At 47.4% G+C, this 23002-nt stretch overlaps 1 protein-coding gene across 1 annotated transcript in view; it reads left to right on the plus strand.

The window, feature by feature from the left end:
- Positions 1 to 23002, plus strand: part of WDR35 (WD repeat domain 35) — a 531383-nt gene that overhangs the window by 72478 nt on the left and 435903 nt on the right. Inside the window, exon 7 of the mRNA XM_086926288.1 lies at positions 14755 to 14920. Within this exon, the coding sequence (XP_086782414.1) occupies positions 14755 to 14920 (166 nt within the window). The remainder of the gene's footprint in view (positions 1 to 14754; positions 14921 to 23002) is intronic.

A 23002-nucleotide genomic window follows, 5' to 3' on the forward strand; every position in this document is an offset into this window, starting at 1 on the left:
AATATCTAATGTAGTTTTATATTTTTTGCGCACAATATTATTCATCAGTGCTGCACTGTGTGCATTTTGAACTGCAAAGGTTTTGCAACAAGAGTTTAAATGTCTGTTGTCCAAAACTAGACAATATGTATTATCTGGTTTGGAGACAAGAAACAAAGGATTGTTCATTGACGAGGTGCATGTTTCAATCACCCCTTGGTATTCAAGTTGATCTAGGATCTCCCTGACTTGTTTTTTAGCTTCTTGTTTAACTGGATAGTGCCTCTGTGCAGTTGGTTGAGTTATTAACTGGATTTTATGGTGAGGGGAATCCTCATCCCATCCTACATGATTTTTATATAATGCTGGAGCCTGGGTTACAGCCCATTTTCTGTCATAGGTGTATTTTAAGTGAATTGGAATATGATTAATGGAGGCTGGCATAATGATGTCTTCGCCATGTGAGCACTCCCTGACAAATTTTGGTGGCCAGTCTTTTACAGCTAGAAGAATGTCATAACCCTTAGAGAGCTTCTCCCAAAAGAGTGCTCTTATTTTCCTATTTATGTCCCCCTCCATCCGGAGCGTTACTTCAAATAATTTATGGGGTACACTAACCCTGGTGTCAGCTGTTTCAACTTGAATGTACTCATTCAAGTCCCCTGTCTCCAGATGATCCTTCAAGATCTTGCGAGCTATGGTGACTTCTGCTCCACTGTCCAGCATTGTCTGGGCCCACTCCCCTTTCTTGAGTTGTGTCCTCCAGATCCTCAGAATGTGTGATTTTTAGACCTACTACCTTCTTCTTGGTGAATTGAGCTTTCTTATTTTTTGGAACTTGTTGATCGTCTTTGGACTTCATGCGTTCTTCCTTGTGTTCTGACCGTCGTCTTCTTTCCGATTTCTGTGAGGAAGTCTGAAAGGTACGAGAGGAACGTGTATCAGTATCTTGCTATCAATCAGGTTTTCTCAAATTATCCCTGTTCCTGAGGTTATACCTCTTTTCAGAGGGCTCCTTTTGAGGAGAGCATCCTCTGGACTGAGAACTCTTCTCATTAGAAGTTTGTTTAGTATTTTTCCACTTCTTTTTAGGAGTAGTGAGAGTGTTTTTAATAAAGACCTTTTCAGGAGTTTCTGTTAGTTGGGGCTTTACTGGTTTCCCACCCAAACTACCTCTACCTTGTTCTTCATAAGATTTTTCAATTATTCTGACCAGTTCATATGGTTGCTCAGTTATATCAATTTCGCGTATTTTTGGCGGATCGCCACGGATGCTGCTTCCCGTTTAATATTAGGTAATATTATAGCTGAGACCTGTTTGAAATCTTTCAGTAATTTCATACCCAGATTTAAAGCAGGCTCTGCCACTTATTAATTTTGAATCTGTTTCAGGACATCTGGTATTACCACCATAGACGGAACACCATGTGTTTTTGTGTAGATTGTAGCAAAGACTGTACCCTAAGTGTCGCAGTCTTCCAGGTGTGGTGCGATTCCCCATTGGTAAACAGATTGTTACAATTCTGTGTTTCTCATGAGGTGTACTGTCAGGAAATACTGCCTCGATTTGAGTAATTTTTTGAGCTATCCAGAATGGAATTTGTTCCCATTTTGCCGGTAATTTACCAATGACTGATTGTATAGTCTGTGGTGTGATTTTATTTGTGTTCCCCTGGTGAGGAGGTTGGACTGTTAGAGTCCGCATGACATATTGAACCAATTGTCTATGTATTTTTATTAGTTGTTTTAGTTGAACTAACAGTTCTTCACTTGACATTTCTTCAATTTCAGGATGTGGTGTATAGCTGGCTAGTACCGGCCATGTTGCTCCTGATCTACCTAGTGGAAAGAGCCTAGTAATGTGATTTTGATGTTGTAGGGCGCCCTTAAACCAGAGCTGATGCTCTTGGTAAGTTAGTGGAATTTCAATGTCCTCGAAAGGAACATATTCCGTTGGATTATCCTCTACCTTGTAGAAGTGAAACACATGCTATACTGCATTTGCTTCAGGGAAGACTATCCATAAATAGAATACCTCTGTCTGCCTCTGTCTGCTGATATTCGTGTGCCTCTATGACAAAAATTACCCTACCACATCTTGGTGATAGGCCATTTGTTATAAGCTTTATAGTGATTGTTTTCCTTAGGTTTTCCGGGATGACTATAGCATCCGGGTCATTTTGTTGGAAACCTGTAACGTCTAAGCCCGGTTGGGTTGAAGTTCCTGCAGCTCCATCCACCGGTTGCGTTATTGTCGCCGTTATTCGACATTGTTTAATGAAAGTTTGCAGAGCAAGTTTCAAGGAAACAAACATAAGGTGCACAATATTTTGGAACACTGTATCCTTCAACGTTGAATCAAACCAAAAACTAATACATAGGATTTTCGCCCTACTCAGTTATGGCGGATATTTTATCCTTTTACCCACTCCAGACGTCTATTGGAGTGTTTTAAGGGGAAAAAGGGGTCTCTGTGAAAAGCATGACTGAGGTACTCTAGTATCTAGCGTTAAATTAGTGCCTTACCAAACGTTGGGCGCCATGTAGTGTAGTTTCTATATTCCCATATAGGCTCTGCCCATTGGAATAATATATCCTATAGATTTGACGTAGGACTTAGGTCGACTAGGTCTCTATCGAATATATTAGACGTAATTGTGAGTGCCAGCTAGCTCACAGGTCACTAGAAACTTTCTTGAATACACAAAAAGGGATTAGTTTCTGACAACCGCATAAACATGACAACTTTGTTCCTCCAAGAATAAACGTATCTTCAGAGTCATGGAAACAATAGATAGATATTTTACTCAGTCAATCGTGCATGCTTCATTTCATCAGAGGTGCAGAGAAAATAGAGAGACAGGCGTTTTCAGTAAAAGGATTTATTGAAAAGTCTTCTTTCTAATGCAAGCAAAGTGAACTGCTACAATCGTAATACTGGTTGCAAAGTATAATGCGTACCGTATGAAGAGTAGTATGAAATAATACTGTAAAAGCAATGTATGGTTTCTAAACCATAGATAAATACATACATAAATAACAAAGGCTAAAAAGTACTCAACTGGTGCTTCTAAAATACACCTACCCCAATTTACCTAACCTAAGTCTAGTTCCGGGGAAGAAGTAAGTGAGGTGTAGCATAGGTTTAGTTTTTCTTTGCCAAGAATCTAACCAAGATTTCTCTTAGGGTCTAATCAGCTCCGTACCTTGGTTTTAGAATTACGGAGGTCTGGTATCTCTGTCTCTGACTCGATTTCCCAAAACCCCGCAAGGGGAGCTTGGAAACACTGGAGCTGGATTCCCGCCTGGAGAAATGCAGCCTCTTAATCAGTGCGTCATCTGGAGGGTCGGCTTCCTTTGGCACTTGCTGTAGCGAGCTGCGTCGGGCAAGTTGATAGTCGAGCTGCTCCGAACCACTGTGTGTCTGCTAGGCATATTTATACCTGGAAGGTGCCTGGTTTGACGTAAAGTCGGACATAATAACGTCATCAAAGAACCCCAAAGGAATGGTAGTTCTTTGAAAACTCCATGAATTCTTGGACAAATCAATATTCAAGCAAGGGGATGTCCCTGACTGCTGAAGCAGAGTTTTCCAAGACATTGTTGTGGCTTTTTGGAACGAGTGGAAGTAGCCATGCCTGTATTTGGACTGCATGGGTTATGTCTAAATATGGTTATGATTTCAATGCCTATATAAGGGCAATGTGAATTGTACCTATATAAGGGCATGAATCAGTAAATTTCGTTTGGATCCTAAAACGCTATACAACAAGACGGTGTCAAAGGCAGCTGAGAGGTCCCGGAGGATTAGGGCTTCACTTTGGCCCTGGTCTATGAGGGAGTGGATGTCGTCAGTGGTGGCGAGTAGGGCGGTCTTGCTGCTGTGGGTGCTGCGGAATCGGGATCAAAGACGTTGCTGGCTTCAGTGAAGTTTGCTAGCTGGGTGTTGATGGCCTTTTCGATGACCTTGACTGTAAATGGAAGCAGGGAAATGGGCCTGAAGTTCTTGAGGTCGGTGGAGGTGGGGCAGCATCTAGGCATGCCAAGAAGAGTTCTGACGGCTACATTTTGGACTCCCTACAGTCTCAGGATCTCCGTCTTGTTTGCCCCCTGGTAGAGTGAGCTGGCATGGTCTAGTCTCGACAACACCGATGCCTGGACAATCATCTGTTGGATGTAAGGATAAAAGAAACCCAGCAAAGGTTTAAGCCCACGCAGAATACCAAAACATGTTGCCGCCACCTTCTTATTCTGGGTTTGATAGCTGAGGGCCGAAACAACCCAGACCCCAAGGTTTTTCACCACCTGTTTTGGGGCGGGAGCAAGGCCCAGAGTGGTGGGCCACCACTTTTCACTCCATAGCTCAAGATCTTTCCCTACCAGCAAGACCTCAGACTTGCTGGCATTGAGCTGGAGACAGTTGGCAGTCATACACGCTGCGACGGCTGCAAGACCGCTCCAGAATTTAGCAGCATCATTCAAACAGTCATTGGAGAGGGCGACTACTAATTGTGTACCATCAGCATATGATACTATAATCAGCCCACTCCTCTTGGCTATCGCAGCTAGGGGCTGAACATACAGGTTGAAAAGTGTTGGACTTAACGCAGAGCCCTGCGGCACTCTGTTTGATAGGAATGATTCTGGAGGTGAAAGGGGGGCCAACACCTGGAAGGACCTATCCGAAAGAAAGGAGATAAATCAATCCAGGACGAGGTCCACTATGCCAGCCTCCTTCAACCTCCCTATCAGTATCTGGTGAGAGACCGTATAAAATGCGGCACTGAGATCCAATAGGATCAGTGCCGAAGTACGTCCCTCATCCAGTGCTGCTCTCAGATGTTCAGTCATAGCTAGGAGGGCTGACTCCATGCTAAGGCCTGTGCGAAACCTGCACTGGGAGGAGTCCAGTATGTTATTATCCTCCAGGTAGCCTGACAAGATGGAATTAATATAGGCTTCAGAGATCTTAGAGGCCCAAGAAAGCAGGGAGATAGGGCGAAAGTTCTCCTGTTTAGCTGGATCGGGGGTGGGCTTCTTTAATAGCGGTATTACCCTAGCCTGCTTCCATAGCCTAGGAACTGTAGCCATAGACAGCGACATGTTGATAACTTAGCCCAGAGGTGTGAGAAGCACAGGAAGCAGTCTCATAAGATGGCCAGGCTTCATAATGTCAGCCGGGGAGCAAGATTTAACCTTCCTGCAGAGTATAGGTAGAGCATCCTCAGTAATTGGCGGGAAGGTGGCCAGTGTGTGGGTGGAAGGAGGTACATCCCCAAAGTCAGAGCCCATAGTAACCTGAGGAAAGGTCTTATAGATGTTATCCACCTGAGTTATAAGGAAGGTGGCAAGGTCCTCACATCTGAATTGATGGCAAACATCGCAGATGCCCCAGCATTTTTTACCTACTTGTAGGACACCCCCGCGCCGCACGGCCACCAGCTGCTGTGTGTGCCCCCGCCTGCCGATTCAGCCTGCCTCACAGAGTCTTCCCGCCCTCGGATCCGCCCTCAGGCCACGCCCCCGCCTGCTGCTCTCTCCGCGTTGTGCTCCTCTGCCTGCCTGTTCCTGCTGTAGTGTTTGTTTTTCTGTGCCCTGATACTTTTTTCCCCGTGCTGCCCCTAGTTTCCCCCCCATTGTGCAGCCTACCCCTGCACCCGCACCCCGCTCCCCGCTGCCGATTCCTGCCGCCAGGGAGTGTAGCCACGCCCCCTTCCTCCCCGCTCCCGCCTCCCAGCTGCCCCTCCCTCCCTGCACTTCGCCATAAATGGCGACCGTGCGCACGCGCAGCGGTAACGCGCAGCGGGCGCGCCGATTGTGCGCCGAAGGCGCGCCAAAGGTAAGCCCGTCTGCGCCCGTCTGCGCCCGTCCGCGCCTGGCCCGCGCCCAGTGCCAGGACCCCTGGCCCCCGAAGATGCCAGCCCACTCGCCGGACGTACGACGCCGCCACCCTCAACGCACTCAACACCGGCCGAATCCCGGGATGCCACCAAGCCACCCCGAGACGAACCCACGGACCCTTCAGCTGTCACGCCTGCGAGTTCTCCTGCAACCGAACCTGCCCCGCACCAGCACCCGCCAAGCTGAACACCAGCAGCAACCACCTCAAGTGCATCCTACTCAACACCCGCTCCGTCCACAGACACACCATCGAACTCTGGAACCTCCTCGATACCACGGCTCCTGACGTCGCCTTCCTCACGGAAACCTGGATGAACGACTCCTCAGCGCCCGACATCGCCATCGCCATCCCAGAGGGCTACAAGATCACCCGTAGAGACCGCGGCAACCAGACTGGAGGAGTGTTGGAACTGGGTAGCCTGGCCTAGGGCAAGACTAGCATATCAGAGGCACAGTGTAAAGGTTGCAGACCACCCAAAAGTAAAGCCACGCAATAGCACTCAAAAAGAAAACACTACACCAAAAATGTGGGAAAATACGTACTGCTTTATAAAAATAATATATATATATCTTGGCTCTTTTCACTTTTAGAATCCACAATTAAATTACCATTCAGGTTGTGTAGAATATAGCAGGAATACTTTTCAATTCTAGGTCATAAGAACAACCAACATTTGTAAAATAGATAATTCACTTAGACATTTGGTAGATGACTATTACTCCTCTACAGCTCAATTATGCAGTTACTGTATTCAGTCTACTATACGTCATCTCTCAATACAGTATTACTCTACAGTTTGGCAAGATCAACCTTTTAACTAGCTCAGGGTAACACTCTCCTTTACATGAATAGCGTTTATAATTCACTTCCTTATCCTGCCAGAGAGAAATGGGTTAAGAACCACATAAGCCAATTCCATTTAGGTCCCTGTCAGGGATTCCTCATAGACGCTGTACTCCCAGAGTCAGAGTCTCCATTTATGTATAGTTAATACTGTGGAAACCAATTCCCCACGTAGATACCTCCTTACTTGTGACTGTAGTGAGATTAGCTTTGTGCCAAAGGTCAAGAATTAGCCTGCGCGAGGCCTGGAGAATCAAAACTGAAGAGGCTCTCCCACGCCTCAGGCTGACTCCTCCGCGCCGCACTCGCGCTGGATTTGATGAAGGTAAACACCACGAAGCCCCAGACCTTTACCGGGCCTCGTTTCTCTCCCTCCCTGCCCAGGCCAGCTCCTCAGTGTGGCGCTGGGGCAGGAAGGACACGCCGATTGCTCAACAGCCTGGAAAAGCCTGGAAAAGCCGCCGGCGCCTCTCCTCAGCGCTGGACGGCAAGATGCTACTCTGGTGAGCATGCGCAGCAGCGCGCGTGCTGGTGATTCCTCTCGCTGCTCCCCTTCCGCCTCCTCGGATCCGGCTCCGCCTCACGGAGCCCGGCGGCTCCACGGGGCATGCGCGGAGAGCTAGTGTCTCTCTCCCAGTGACCGCGCTGGACGCGCTACCCTGCCCTTCTTCTCCGCTCCTCACCTCAGGGCTGGCAGATGCAGATCTACAGCGACGCTGCTCTCTACGCTGGATTGGGGGGTAGAAGGGCGGAACAGCCCGTTTTCTCCTGGCTTCTCCTCTCCTCAGTGGCGCTCGACCTCAGCAGGTGAGAGGTGACGTTCCAGGGAATTATGAACAAGGGGACAGTCTCGCACAATTACCAGGCTCTGGACAGAGGCTGAGGATAAAGGCACACTTCTCACAAGTCCCTCCAACTGGGCAGAGGACTGCGCTCCGCAGCGCTGCAGTCTCCTTCTCCTATAGACTTCCCCTATATAGTTTGGACAAGGGGCAAGCTAGGCGCCCAGGGTCTCCAGTAACCTTTCACAGCGGGGTCAGGACAAGTAACCCAGAAGGGGATAATGAGGTGACAACCCAAGGCAGCTTCCCTATCTGGGAGGTCAACCCTATGTCTAACCTCTCCCACCCTTAGCTACAGCCTGTCCTCCAGCTGACTTCCACAGGTAGACAAAATGGCTGCCCCGCATTCCGCCTTATATAGGCTGCCCTTCAGTGGTCCAGAATGGACCAGAAGGTTCTAGAATGCCCTATGTTAGGCTATGGCCAAGTTCTGTGTGTGACAGTTGGGGCAGTTGGTGGCCACCATTTTAGGTGGTGCCAACTTTCCTGTCAGAACAGGCCTCTGGGCCTGAGGTAAAAGATTATGAGGGGGAGAAAGAACACCTATCCCCCTGGCCAACACCTACAAAAAGTCAGTAGACAAAAAATTAACAAGGGTATGAGGGGCAAAAAGGGGACAAAATAAATAATAATTAGGAGGGACTTCGCCAAAAAGCCAGACAGGTCTAACAAGGAGGCATCGCCATCATCTACAGGGACACCATCCGCATCACGACCAACACCGACGACACCCTGAAAACCGCCGAACACCTGCATTTCCAGATCCACACGGACCCCAAAACCACCCTCAGAGGCACCCTCATCTACCGACCCCCGGGACCACGCACACAATTCAGCGAAGACATCGCCGACTTCATCTGCCCGCACGCCCTCCCCTCCGCTGACTACATCCTCCTGGGGGACATCAACTTCCACCTGGAGAACAACAACGACCGCAACACCACCACCCTGCTTGACAACCTCGCCAACCTCGGTCTCAAGCAGCTGGTGACCACCCCCACCCACCTCGCCGGACACACACTCGACGCCGTCTTCTCATCCAGCAAGGCCATCATCTTCAGCCACGCCACCGGACTCCACTGGACGGACCACAGCTGCGTCCACTTCACATTCAGAAGATCCACGATCCACCACCACCAGCAACAGGTCGCTCGAAGAAACTGGAACAAGATCACAGCAGACCAGCTCGCCGCTTCCCTGAGCCAGCACCCTCCCGCCAGCTCAGCAAACCCCAGCCAAGCCGCCGACAACCTCACGAAGTGGATCAGCAACTGCGCAGACGACCTCGCCCCACTAAGGACCCCGCCTAGCAGACACGGCAGCAAGAAGGCCCCATGGTTCACCGACGAACTCAAGAGCTCCAAGAAGAACTGCCGAGCCCTCGAGAAAGCCTGGAGAAGGGAGCCTACACCGGACAACATGACCACCCTCAAGCTCGCCACCCGGAAGCACCATCAACTGATCCGCGCCACCAAGAAAACAGCATTCAAGGACCGACTGGACAACAACGCACACAACTGCAAGGAACTCTTCAACATTGTGAAAGAGCTCTCCAACCCCAACGCCGGAAACAACGACATCACCTCGTCGCAAGATCTCTGCAAATCCCTCGCCTCCTTCTTCCACAACAAGATCGCTGGCATACACAACAGCTTCAGCCCACAAACAACGCTCCCCACGACCGCTCCAACGCCCCCCACCACCACCCTCTGCGCCTGGACCCAGATCAACACAGAAGACACCATCTGCACGATGAACTCTATCCACTCCGGATCTCCGACCGACCCCTGCCCCCACCACGTCTTCAACAAGGCCGACGCTGTCATCGCACCCCACCTGCGGGACATCATAAACACCTCCTTCGACACCGCCACCTTCCCGGAGAGCTGGAAGCACGCCAAATTCAGCGCTCTACTAAAGAAACCAACAGCGGACCCCGCCGAACTCAAGAATTACCGCCCCATCTCGCTCCTCCCGTTCCCAGCCAAAGTCATCGAGAAGACCGTCAACAAGCAGCTGGCCGCCTTCCTCGAGACGAATGGATCCCTCGACCCCTCACAGTCTGGCTTCCGAGCCAACCACAGCACCGAGACCGCCCTCATCGCTGCCACCGATGACATCCGAGCCCTGCTTGACAACGGTGAAACAGCGGCCCTCATCCTCCTTGACCTCTCCGCGGCGTTCGACACTGTTTGCCACCGCACCCTAGTGCAGCGCCTCAGCAACATCGGAATCCAGGAGAAGGCACTGGAGTGGATCATCTCCTTCCTCGCCGGAAGGACACAGAGAGTCCGCCTACCACTGTTCAGATCAGCAGCCAAGGAAGTCATCTGCGGCGTTCCTCAGGGCTCCTCGCTCAGCCCCACCCTCTTCAATGTCTACATGAGCCCCCTTGCGGCCATCGCACGCCAGCACAACCTCAACATCATCTCCTACGCCGACGACAACCAGCTGATCCTCTCCCTGACCAACGACCCTGCCGCCGCCAGAACCAACCTCCACGAAGGGATGAAAGACGTAGCCGAGTGGATGACGACCAGCCGCCTGAAACTGAACTCAGACAAGACGGAAGTCCTCATCCTGGGCTCCTCGCCCTCCGCCTGGGACGACTCCTGGTGACCCCCCGCCCTGGGCACCGCACCCAAACCGACAGACCACGCACGCAACCTGGGCTTCATCCTGGACTCCTCCCTCTCCATGACCAGACAAGTGAATGCCGTCTCCGCATCCTGCTTCAACATCCTGCGCATGCTACGGAAGATCTTCCGGTGGATCCCCACCGAGACCAGGAAGACGGTCACCCAGGCCCTCGTCACCAGCCGACTAGACCACGGCAACGCCCTCTACGCCAGAACCACCGCCAAGCTCCAGAAGAGACTCCAACGGATCCAGAACGCCTCAGCCAGACTCATCCTCGACATCCCCCGACGCAGCCACATCTCCGGACATCTGAGAGACCTGCACTGGCTCCCCATCAACAAAAGAATCACCTTCTGTCTCCTCACCCACGCACACAAAGCCCTACACGACCAAGGCCCGAGCTACCTCAACAACCGCCTCAACTTCTACGCTCCCAAACGTCACCTCCGATCGACCAACCACGCTCTCGCCGCCGTCCCCCGCATCCGAAGAGCGACAACAGGAGGAAGGTCCTTCTCCTACCTGGCCGCCAAGACCTGGAACACCCTCCCTACCGACCTCCGCCTGACCCAAGACCACCTCTCCTTCAGGAAGAAGCTCAAGACCTGGCTGTTAGAGCAGTAGCGGCACCCCCTCTCCCCCCCCCCCCTAGCGCCTTGAGACCCTCTGGGTAAGTAGTGCGCTCTATAAATGCCTTGATTGATTGATTTAGATTTTTAAGAATAGAAACAATCCTCTTAGAAGGATTATGGCCTTTTCTGATCTCATCAGCAAAATGTGCTGCCTGTGCTTTTTGGGCAGCCCTATGGTATTTCTTAATGGCTGACTGATAGCAACTCTTCAAGATGGAGTCAAAGTCTCGCCTCCATGCCCGCTCCATCCGCTTACATGCTTTACACATATTGGTAAGGTCGTTGTTATACCATGGATTGGATCTAGGGCTCCGACACTAAGATTGTTTGGCAGGGATCAGGTCATCCAGAGGATGCTGTAGCCAATCAGATAGTGCTTCGCTGGCGGCATCTGTGTCTTCTGGTCAATTAAGTATATACAGTAGTAGGGGTCATGCCCAAATTACCCTCCTATACCTGAGCATAAACATCAACGATAGAAAATAGAAATAGTACTGAGGGATATTTCAAGGGTATTTATTTTCAAACCAGAGTACAATTAATTACTCTGCTGTTCTCTTATTCTTCCGGCCAATTAGGCACGCTCGAGGAGAGGACGGTATTGAGATGATCAAAATTTTGTTTGTGCCAGGGGCGACGGAGTGAAAGCTTCTGAGGTGACTTTCGAGAGGGCACAACCGGAAAGCATCATAGGAATCAGATAATGTTCAGACATATGTAGCGGAATAGGGTTTAAGACAGAATGACGTGGAAGATTGGAAAAGACTGGGTCAAGTAGGTGGCCAGCAGAGTGAGTGGAACCATGTACTAATTATTGCAGCTGGCAGGTTGCTAGGTCAGCTGAGAAGTTGACTGCTTCTGAGTCATGGGGATTGTCAAGATGTATATTTAAGTCGCCAATGACAGAAAAGTTGACCAGTAAGCCCACTATGTCAACCAGTGCAGTCCTGCATTCCTTCGAAGGGCCTGTAAGGCGGTATACCAGTATGCTAGACATGGTATATTTGGAATTAAAAGAAATCCCAAACCATCCACACTCACAACCCATTAAGGTTTCCTTAACAAGTGTACAGGTAAAGCATGATTTAAAAACAACTGCCACACCACCACCTCTAGTCTCCCGATTAAGGGTGATGATATTATAGCCCGGGGGGAGTGCCAAGCCTGGTTCTGCCACTGTATCTGCTGACAAACATGTCTCTGTCAAGAAAAGCACAAGAGGGGATTCGTCGCATAACAAATCGTACACATCCTGATAGTGTTTAACTAACAACCTGCAACTGAGACTAAACAGTAATATCCTGATGAGGACCAGATGGATGGATGGGAAGAGATGAAATGGGCGCCCATGAATTAAAGCCACAGTTCCTACAACAGAATGGACCCACAGGAAGGTTGCACGGGAGAAGGCCGCAGCTGCTCCTTGCTGGCCTAATGGCTAGAAGTTCATCTCAGGAATAAGAAAGCATATTTTTTCCAAAACCAGCCGCATAGCTGGCGTCTGGCGACGTCCAGGCACGGATGGGCACAGACGGGCTTGCCTTTGGCTCGCCAGAGGCACGTACGTGCATGCCTAAATGCTGGCAAAGTGAGCAGTTCCGCCCCCTCCACCCCCGGAAATACGTCACCAGGAAGGTGACAGTGCACAGAAAAAGATTTACAAGCATTACATGTAACCAAAAAAATAAAGAAAAAGATCCCCCATCTGTCCCAAGGCACTCCGAATTACAGCATACACAATGAAGCTTTTTGCCTACGGGCTGCATTAGGCACCTCAAAACAAGAATAAATTGCACCAAGCCAGGGCTTTTGCAAAGGGGACCAATAGAGATACTTTCCTAGGGTCGCCCATCCCAGACCTCACATGAAGAGTACAATTTTGCAGTGTGTGGGCCTCTCAGGATCAGGGGCCCCAGAAAATGTTCCCAGCAGCAAAAGCATTGCAGACCATTCAGGGCCAAATGAAAATGGCAGGGATGTCACAGCCGCATAGTCGCGGAATTTCATCCTTCCTTGGTATCGCAGAGTTTTTATTTCTGAGAAAAGGGTTCTGAATGAAATGAAAGTATATGTCTATGAACTTTGCTTACATTTTAAGAAGTATTTCTCAAGCCTCAGTGCAAAGAGTATCAAAGAACAAGGGTGGTTAGGCCCTATGGGAAAGAGGGTAGGTAGGGCCAATATAATGAAAAAACAGGGGAATTTTTACCTAAGCCTCTACGAATGAATTTAAACACTGAATGTTTTTCGGATAAACACAACTTTATTTGTTTACCCAGACAATTGATTTTGTCTTTGATTTCTTGTAATTTGTCTTGTTTCTTTATAAACAGAAAAGGAAGATTGCCATCAACCTCACATATAGCCATATGTGAATTACATTACCAATGTGTGAATATTTACAAAAAGTGAAACACAAAATATGTGAAAAAACATTTACATCACCGCCGGTAAGCTTTGGCACCGCCAGATGTTCATCTCTTCTGTGTTCCACACGTGTAGAATTGTTCACCGGAGTGACTTGTTCCCCCCCCTCTTTTCTGACAGCACAACTTGCGGAAACCCCGGAGAGGAATGTATGCGCCTCCATAAAAAAATAAAAAAAGACAAGTAAGTCCCCGCAGTGCATGTCAGTCAATTTGACAATGAAGCTGTAGAGACCCCGCATTCATTGGCATTATTAAACCCACAGATAAACAACCCGAACCACGACAAGTATAATCCGGACCAGGCAGCGTTGCCGCCGGACCAAGATATTTTAAGGTAACGCAGCTCCCTGTGCTCAGTACTAGCTTTGATGCTTTGCTTTCTGAACGTGCTATTTTTGACCAACCATCCGCTCTGTTTCAGCGCGGACCCACAGCATAGAACATCTTCTTCAATGAGTTAAATGCAATTTCGGATAATTCACGCACAAGGTATGCCGCCTCCCGCCATGTTATTTAACACAATAAATGGCTTGAGGACTATTTTTTATTAAAACAAACTTTCCCCTTTCTGTTTTAGAAATAGTGCCCATGGACTAGAATTATACTGCCCTGATGAGAATCCTGTGAATCAGCTAGCAGGATTCGAAACGCGTCGGCTTTCTGATTGGCTTTCTGATTTTGGACATTCATTGTGCATTTGAGACTAGAATTTGAAACTACTGTTGGATTTGAATTGTTTAGCTTTGTTGATTTGGTCAGCGGAATTGGCCAGGGGTCTTACGGGAAAAACGTTTACCCTTGAGCCGTAGGACTGCTAAATGAATTGTTTTTTTCCAAATTCGAAGGTTAATTCATGGTCCATGTTTTTGTATAATGTTGAGCACTTTGTGATGTAAATGTTTTTTCACATATTTTGTGTTTCACTTTTTGTAAATATTCACACATTGGTAATGTAATTCACATATGGCTATATGTGAGGTTGATGGCAATCTTCCTTTTCTGTTTATAAAGAAACAAGACAAATTACAAGAAATCAAAGACAAAATCAATTGTCTGGGTAAACAAATAAAGTTGTGTTTATCCGAAAAACATTCAGTGTTTAAATTCATTCGTAGAGGCTTAGGTAAAAATTCCCCTGTTTTTTCAGTGGAAAGAGTAGCATGTTTCATACAGTTGAGCCGTGAATATGCAGGGATCTGATGCCATATATGTTTAGTCTGGGAGAAATAATGGACAGTAGCTCTAGAGTAGCTGGCCTGGACTGTTTGATGCTGTAGCGCAGGAGGAACCTAAAATCATAGCTTGGGACATGGCTGGAAGAGATGTGGGAACATTATTCTGTTTCTGATTTGTAGATCTTTAAATAGCATGTTTTATTTTTAAACTGTTACTTTGACAATTTCTAGTTGTTAAAATGCATATATTGTTATTGAGATTTCGAAGTGCTGTAATAGTTTTAAAGTAATTGTCTTATTTCTTGTGTTTAGGGCACGGTGACCATGAGTTGTCTGGTGAATGTGACTGGAGTCCTCAGCATTGCGGGAATGCATTGGTATGCCGGTACAGAGGGTTACATTGAGCCAGATTGTCCCTGTCTTGCTATCTGTTTTGACAATGGAAGATGCCAGATAATGAGACATCAGTATGATGAAAGTGAGTGCAACCTGTGGTTCACCTGCATTTTGTGGACTCAGCAGTACATCTTTGAGAACCCACCCAACTCCCTCTGTAACTCTGCCATGCATTAATTTGATAACAATATCTTTTAAAGAGTCTTGCATAGTACCTATGGCCTACAGCATGGCAGGGCCACGCTTCACCAAGAAAGAGTGCAATCATAGTGTATGTTCTGAGAATGTGCACTCTTTATTGTCCACCTGATCCTTACGGCTTGAGCTAACCCATGCAATGCTCCTTCCCTTCCACTATACTTTAGTCCAAGCTTGATTTGGGATCATTTAGAAAAAACTGTCTACAGAACAGTGTTTTTCTTACTGAGTTGGTACAGCATCCCTTAGTTCTACCATTGATCTATATAATTTTCATGATCATGTTTGCTCTATCTGCACTAAGTTACATGGAACATGCAGTCTTTGAGAAGAAATGACATTACTGACTTGTCTGACAGTTATAGAGAGTCTAAAGAATCAATGCAATTGTTCATGTCTGTCTTAACAGTGATTTAAGAGTTCAATAAAAGCTGATGTTAAATTGCATTGTTTCCACTAGCTTTTAAAGGTAGCCACTGCAAAAATATTGAGCCTGTCCTTGATTCTCCATAAATATGAGTACCACATGAAGAGAGAAATAACTGAGGGGCGGCATAATGAGATTAAAAAATAAAACGCCATATGCCAGATGCTGAGGATGAGGCACCGTAGAGAAAAAATCTTAGGGGATGAGATGCTAAGAGTTTTTTCCCTGGTACATTTTCTTTGAGATGGTTTATTGGCATGTGTTTGTATGAACCCTGAACTATAATACATCAACTAAATATTCCTCTAGCCGATAAATAAATGCAAACATATTTTTTTGTCTTCCTTAATGATGTTCTTTGATCATTGATTTTTCTTCTGTGCACATATATATTTATATGTTGTGCAAGCCATGCCTTTGGCCTAAATGTCACAGCACCTGAGCTACAGAAAATGGAAGAGAACCAAGAGACTAGATACTGATAGAGGAGATGTTCATCTCGGGCAATCCTTTATTAAAAAGCATGGTTTTTCGGGCACATTTACATTTGCTAATTTCTGGCATGTCTCTGAGATAAGTAAGTAACTTATCATGTAAAACTTTGTCTAATTGAGAAAGATGTCCCTTCCAGCTAGAACGATCAAGTAGGAGGCTCAGATGGTTTGTATGAGATTATAACACTTGTTATAAAATTCCATAATGAAATAAGTGTTATGGTGAAGACAGCCCAGATAATTCCTATCCTCTCCCTTAAGTAGCTTATCTTCTGATCGATACATCTGATGGATACATCTGCCAGTGGATTCCTCACCTTGTGAATATCACCTGCGCCAGCAACATTCAGAAACTTTTGTAGCTCTCTACGCTGACGAGGATGTAGATGACGTCACAAAGGCACGACTCCGCTCGCGACCTCGCTGATGTCACTGGACCCATAGGAGAGCCTCGTCGGCGTGATGACGTCAGTTCCCTTTTTTCCGCGCCGTCGACGCCAACGGTTTCTGGGACTCTCCGTAGCTTGTTACTTTGTTTTTTCCAGTTGTATCCTGTTCTCTTTTTCTTTCTTCTCAAGGATGTCTTCGAGAAAATCAGGTTTTAAGTCTTGCAGGGAGTGCGGTGGACATATTTCCATAACTGATCCACACGACGATTGTGTATGGTGTTTGTCATCTGACCATGATGTCGAGTATTGTTATCCAGTATTGGGTGTATCTTTTATAGATTCACATGCTTAGAATCATCCCCGCTGACGAGGTGGGAGTCTCGCGGTATAGTAAAACATATACATTATAGTCCTAATAACATTACACAATAGGCTACTATGGACCACAGAGGCACTACATTAGCCCAGATCAATCCTTTTGCAAAAAGAACCAAACTTGGAACACAGCCAATCAGGCTGCAGCACCCTCCTGGAACCTTCCACAGAGAGGCAAAATCCTCAGATTTTCTACCGCACCTCGTGTGCAGGGAGTCTCCTGAGCTCTGCTCAGCTATACCAACTCTTTTTTCTTATATACTCCTTTTACCACTGAAGTTAATGCTTAAAATAGGGTTCTTTAGACCCGTGGTGGTAGTGGAATTAATTGTTTTTTCCTTTTATACTCCTTTTAAGGTTTTTAAAAATCTCTACAACATGTGGCTATGGTGGAATTAATTATTTTCTCTAACAGATTCTCCACTTAAGGATTTATTTATTGACTCAACCCTATCAGGTAAGAGTATTCCTATAGTCTTATGGAATACAAGTCAAATGTGGATGATAGCGTCAAAGGGGTTCAGTACTTAAGACGCTCTTAAAGGTCCTTAAAAGACTCTCTTTTGGGTCAGAGAAGGACCGTTCACAGGAGAAAAGCAAATACCTCTCCTCTTGAACTTCGCTGTCGGTGCCTACAGCTCTGGCTGTTGTTTTTTCCTAGCGATCACGCTAACTAAAAGGCACCCATATCCATTTGACAGCAAGGCATCATTACTGCCTAGTAGACGCCAATGACGTCTACAGATGCGTCGACTACGACATCGAGGATGCCTTGACGTAGTCCGCTCCGCCTAACAATGACGGTGTCGACAGCGGCCTCGTCTTCATCTTTCTGTCTAAGACTGCCCCATTGCATGCTTCACTACGCCGTCATCTTGTTACCTTGTCCTGCCGTCCTCATGACAGCCAGCGGAGGTCACTTTGTCGACGACGATATCTGGGCTCAACGCCGGTCTCCGTCTATGATTGTTGACAGCGCCACCTTGGCATGACGCCTCGCAGTGCAGCAGCGGTCGTCGCCGACGACCTGACGGCATGCGTCGACGAGGTAAGAAGTGCTGATCTATATAATGTTTACCTCCGGCTACAGTGTGCTACTGTTAATAATGCAAGGGCTAACCTAAAGAGTATGTTTACAATACTAACGGAGCTGGCGCACATTGTGAGACAGCTCAATGACCATCTATCTTCAGAAGGGCTGACAGAGTTTATTTATACGGATGTGGCAGAAGGGATGGCATAATCACAATAGTCTGAAGCTTTCCACAGCTTTTCAGAGGTGCTAACCCCTGTGATATACCACTTTACAAGGGTACTATGTCGGGTAGGGTCATGTTACAGTCTTTATAGTATTTCACGAGAATTCAGTTGTTCTGAAATTTTTCCGCACATACTCTAACAAATGCTTCCCAACTGTCATACTGTTTACTGTGGCTGTGTTCTCTATTGCTGAAAGTTTCTAACATCGAGACTTACTTTCGTTAACCCTGGGATCCCGGGTTCCGGTTCGGCAGAAAAGCAAGTTATTATGGTCAGTTTCAATTAGTCTTCCTTCCTGAGCCTAAAATGTATGTGACCTCAAATTATGTAACCTGAGGCGTTTCTAGACCAGTGACTCCAGTCTGGTCTAGAAACGCGTCGGCAGTGTTGTTTGGGAGATACAAAGTATCATTGTTGTACAAAAGCTAGGACCGGCTGGTCCAGCATTAAAATATATATAAGTCATTTAATTACTTATATTCTATCCTCCCAACCCCTAGTTTCTCTCATTCAGTGTTTGCAAGTTTTTTGTTGTTTGTGATAAAAATGTTTGTATTATTTTTTCAATAATTGTTTTATTTAATGTCTGATGTGAGAATATTTTCTAATGTGTGACATAATGGTTTCTAAATGTGTAAATAGTCTTTGCCTTTAATGTTTGTTAAAGTTTGTTTAGCCTTGTAAATATTTGCAATCAATGTCTTTTTCTGTCAGCAATTCTTTGAAAATATAAAAAATACAAAATGATCGAGATAAATAATGGTGTCTAGGGAAGCGACAATAAATTGGTTTCTTACCCTGTATCAAAAAAACGTATTGAGTCACTGTGGTTTGGGTACTTTGTGTTGTTCACTATTGATATTAGGTCTAGCCCTCACCACATAAAGGACCTAACCCCTTTTGTTCCCTACAGATCTTTTATAGCATCATCTCTCTGATAGATACATCTGCCGTGTGGATTCCTCACCTTGTGAATATCCCCCTTGCGTCAGCAACGTTCGGAAATTTTCTTCGTAGCACGCCGACGTGGACGACGTCACCGGAGCACGGCATCGCGCGTGACTCCGTCTGACGTCACCGACCCCATATCAGGCCCACGCCGGCGTGATGACGTCAGTTCCCTTTTTTCCGCGTCTCCGACGCTAACGGTTTTCGGGATCTTCAGCGATACCTAGTATCTTTCTGTTCATATTTGTCACTGTTTCTCTCTTACGACCTTGTTCTTCTCCGGAGATGTCGTCGAGGAAAACAGGCTTTAAACCATGTAGGTCTTGTGCCCGCATGATGTCTATCACTGACCCACATAAGGATTGTTTGTGGTGTCTTGGTTCAAGTCACGATGTGAAGAACTGCGAGTCCTGTTTTAAGATGAATCCAAAGGCGCTTCGGGAGCGTGAAGCAAAGTTGCTTTTGGCGAAGGTGAAGAAAGACTCTGGGCGACTTTCGAGATCTACGTCACGGAGATCGAAGTCGAAGCAAAGGTCTCGGTCGAGGTCGGTATCGGCGTCGAGGTCCAGAGCGGGCTCGAGGTCTGGAGAGGACTCGAGGTCTAAAGCGAAGTCGAAGTCCAGAGATAGATCTAGGTCTAGATCTAAGTCGGCTTCCGGACATGCTTCGAGCTCTTCGAGGAGAAAGCATAAGAGGAGGAAGCACAGTTCGAGACATCATTCGGGGAAGGATTCCTCTGACTCGAAGAGAAGGTCTCACAAACATCGTAAGGACTTTGTCTCTCCTTCACCTGCTTTGTCAAAAGAAGGATCTCCGGCGCCGGAGCCGGAGCCGGACCCGGAGCCGGTTTCCTCGGAGCATGAAGAAGAGGAGGTGATTCAAGAACCGGCTTCGACGGAGACTCCTGTGAATCCGGAAGGTCAGGGTGAGGATGTGTCGGGTCGGCCTCCATTGCAACATCCGGTAGGTCCGTACCCTTCCTTCCCTGGTCCTGGGCAGGATCCCTCGCATTTTCTCAATGCGATGTATGGAGTTTATTCGAGGGCAATGTACCCCACTGGAGCGCCTGGTGGCCCCATGGGTCCATTATCATACAATCTGGGTATTCCTCAGTCGTATGCCCCTGCTCCATTTATGCCTTTCATGCCGGCGCCTCTTTCACCTTGGCTCGGTACGGCTCCACCGAGGTCTTCGACTCCGCATGCGGCTTCGCCGACTCCGGATCGACCTCGTCGTGATCGAGGTACTACGCCTGTTCATGACTCTCGTCCTCCTGCTCCGGTTCCTCGTTCGACGTCGGAACCGGCTCCGTCGGAGTCGTTGCCGGATCCATCGACTTCGATTCGAATGGAGTGGTCGAGGCGGAGAGCTCAGCGTCTTCTCGAGCAAAAGGATGATGAGAGTTCAGATGTGGAAGAAGGCGAGCTTCCTGATCATGATGATGACTTCGATGAGCTTCGGGATGCTAGTGGTCTGGAACTCTCTCCCGAGTGGGGTCTGCCTTCGACTTCTGATGCACCATCAAGGGACGTCGCTCCTTATCACGTGGTTATTAGGAAGGCTGCTGACCTTCTTAGCTTAAAGCTGCCCACAGTGGAGTACAGACGCAAAACTACCCACAAATAGGACCACTACCGTCTTCAAACATTATACATGCCAGTAAAAGAATGTATAAATGTTAAAAGAGAAAAAAGCAATCAGTGGCCTGTGTATATATTTTTGCTGCCCTTTGTACAGCACTGTTTTTTCAATTGTAAAAATTCTATGTCACTATTCTGTTGAGGCTAACACCCTTTCTATCCAAATCACTTTTTCTTTCTATTTTTCCGGCACCCTTATAGAAGCACGTTGCTCTCTTTGTTACCGTTCGTTGTTTAAAAAATATTTTTTTATTAATGTATATATGAAATTTATATCGCTGTGTTGGAGCAATTCATTAAAACTCCTGAATTTTTTGAATAAATTAATTTCCAATGGTGGATGCATTTCGAAGTTGTTTGATAAAATCTACAAGAGGTGATTATTTTTGAAACACCTATTCAGTCATATAAATAATCAACTGTGAGTACTGATTGATTGAGCTCATAATCGATTTCGGGTTGGGCCATTGTTTTCTATGCCCACAGTGGAGTACAAGCCCAACATTCTCACAGAAGTCCTGCATTCTCCTTCTTCGATTGTGGAACCAACTCTGCCGTTTACTGATGCCTTGTCAGATCCAATTAAGGAGGTTTGGAAGAGGCCGTTGTCTGCTCCTGCAGTTTCAAGGGTTATTGCAAGGCGCTATAGGGTGGCTCCTGATGACCCTGCCTTTCTGTCTACACATCCATCTCCGGAAAGTCTTGTGGTTCAGGCGGCTTGCTCTAATAGGGCTGCAGGCTCTTTCCCTCAAGTGCCAGCTGATAAAGAGTCTAAGAAATTGGATCAGGCTGCGAAGAAGACTTTCTCTTCTGGGAGCATGGCTCTGAAGTCATCAAACGCTACTTGCCTTTTAGGTAGATATGTGCACGCGCTGATGGACTCAGTGAAGCAATTGTCTACAAAACTTCCTGAGGAGGATAAGAAAAACTTTAATGAAGTGATCTCTGACACTCAGGCTGCGGCCCGCATGGTCATTCAAAGCGGCATGGACACTGTGGATTCTGTTGCCAGAATTATGGGCTCATCCATTGCAACCAGGAGAGCCGCGTGGTTAAAGTCTTCTGATTTCTCAGCGGATGTACAATCTACTTTGCTGGACTTACCCTTTGATGGGACTGGCCTTTTTGGTAAAAAGGCTGATGTGGCCTTGGAAAGGTTTAAAGACAGCCGTGCCACTGCGAGATCCTTGGGTCTGCAGATGAGAGGGTCGACGGCTAGAAAATTGAAGGGATTTAAATCTTCTTTTCGTCCCTTCAAGCAGGGCCAACAGCAACAGCAGCAGCAGCAGCAAAACCCTCTATATAGGTCCTATAGAGGTAGACAGAGGGGTCGTGGACGTGGACGTCAAGTCTCCTCTTCCTCCACTTCCTCCAATAATGCCCAACCCCCACCCGCATCAGCAAAGCAGCCCTAGATCCACCATTCTGGATCATGTAGGGCCAGTAGGGGGTCGGCTTACTCACTTTCTACGAGATTGGGAATCGGTTACATCAGATCTTTGGGTTCTCAATCTCGTAGAGAATGGGTATGCACTTCCTTTTCAGGAGTTCCCTCCCAATTACCCTCCTTGCCAAGGTTATTGCTCGGAGGACCACCTGCTTCTCCTGCAGGAGGAAGTCCTGGCACTGTTTCGAAAGGGTGCAATAGAGGTGGTTCCAGAGCAGGAGAGGGGTCAAGGGTGCTACTCCCGGTATTTCTTGATTCCCAAGAAGGATGGCAGGCTTCGGCCTATCCTGGATCTCAGGATTTTGAACCTCTATCTCAAACAGGAGAAGTTCAAAATGCTCACCCTTGCTCAGGTTCTTCTGGCGCTGATGGAAGAAGACTGGATGGTGTCGATCGACTTGCAGGATGCGTATTTCCACATCCCAATCCTGAAGTCGCACAGGAAGTATCTCCGTTTTACGGTGGGTTCGCAGCACTACCAGTTTGCGGTCCTCCCGTTTGGACTTACTACTGCGCCTCGAGTTTTCACCAAGGTGATGGCTGTGGTGGCTGCACATCTCAGAAGGTCGGGGATTCCAGTTTTCCCGTACCTGGACGATTGGCTGATCAAAGCAGAGTCGCCGGAGATGGTGCTCCATCATCTGCAGGAGACAACTCAGTTGTTACACAGGTTGGGTTTTTCGATAAACGTACCCAAATCTCACCTGGTGCCCTCCCAGCGCAACCTGTTCATAGGTGCGGTACTGGACACTTCTGTATGTCGTGCATTCCCTCCACCTCAAAGGATTCGCGACATTCAGGAAATGGTTCCTTTATTCTTCAATGGGGCGGTTGTTCCAGTCCTGAAGGTCCTTCGCCTGCTCGGTCTGATGGCTTCTTGCATTCTGTTGGTCAGTCATGCACGCTGGCACATGAGGGCGCTCCAGTGGTGCCTCCGCAGGCAGTGGTATCAGCACAACGGAGATCTCAGGGAGTCAGTGAGGATC

Source organism: Lissotriton vulgaris, chromosome 6, assembly GCF_964263255.1.
Source record: "Lissotriton vulgaris chromosome 6, aLisVul1.2, whole genome shotgun sequence".
In the NCBI taxonomy this organism is placed as follows: domain Eukaryota; kingdom Metazoa; phylum Chordata; class Amphibia; order Caudata; family Salamandridae; genus Lissotriton; species Lissotriton vulgaris.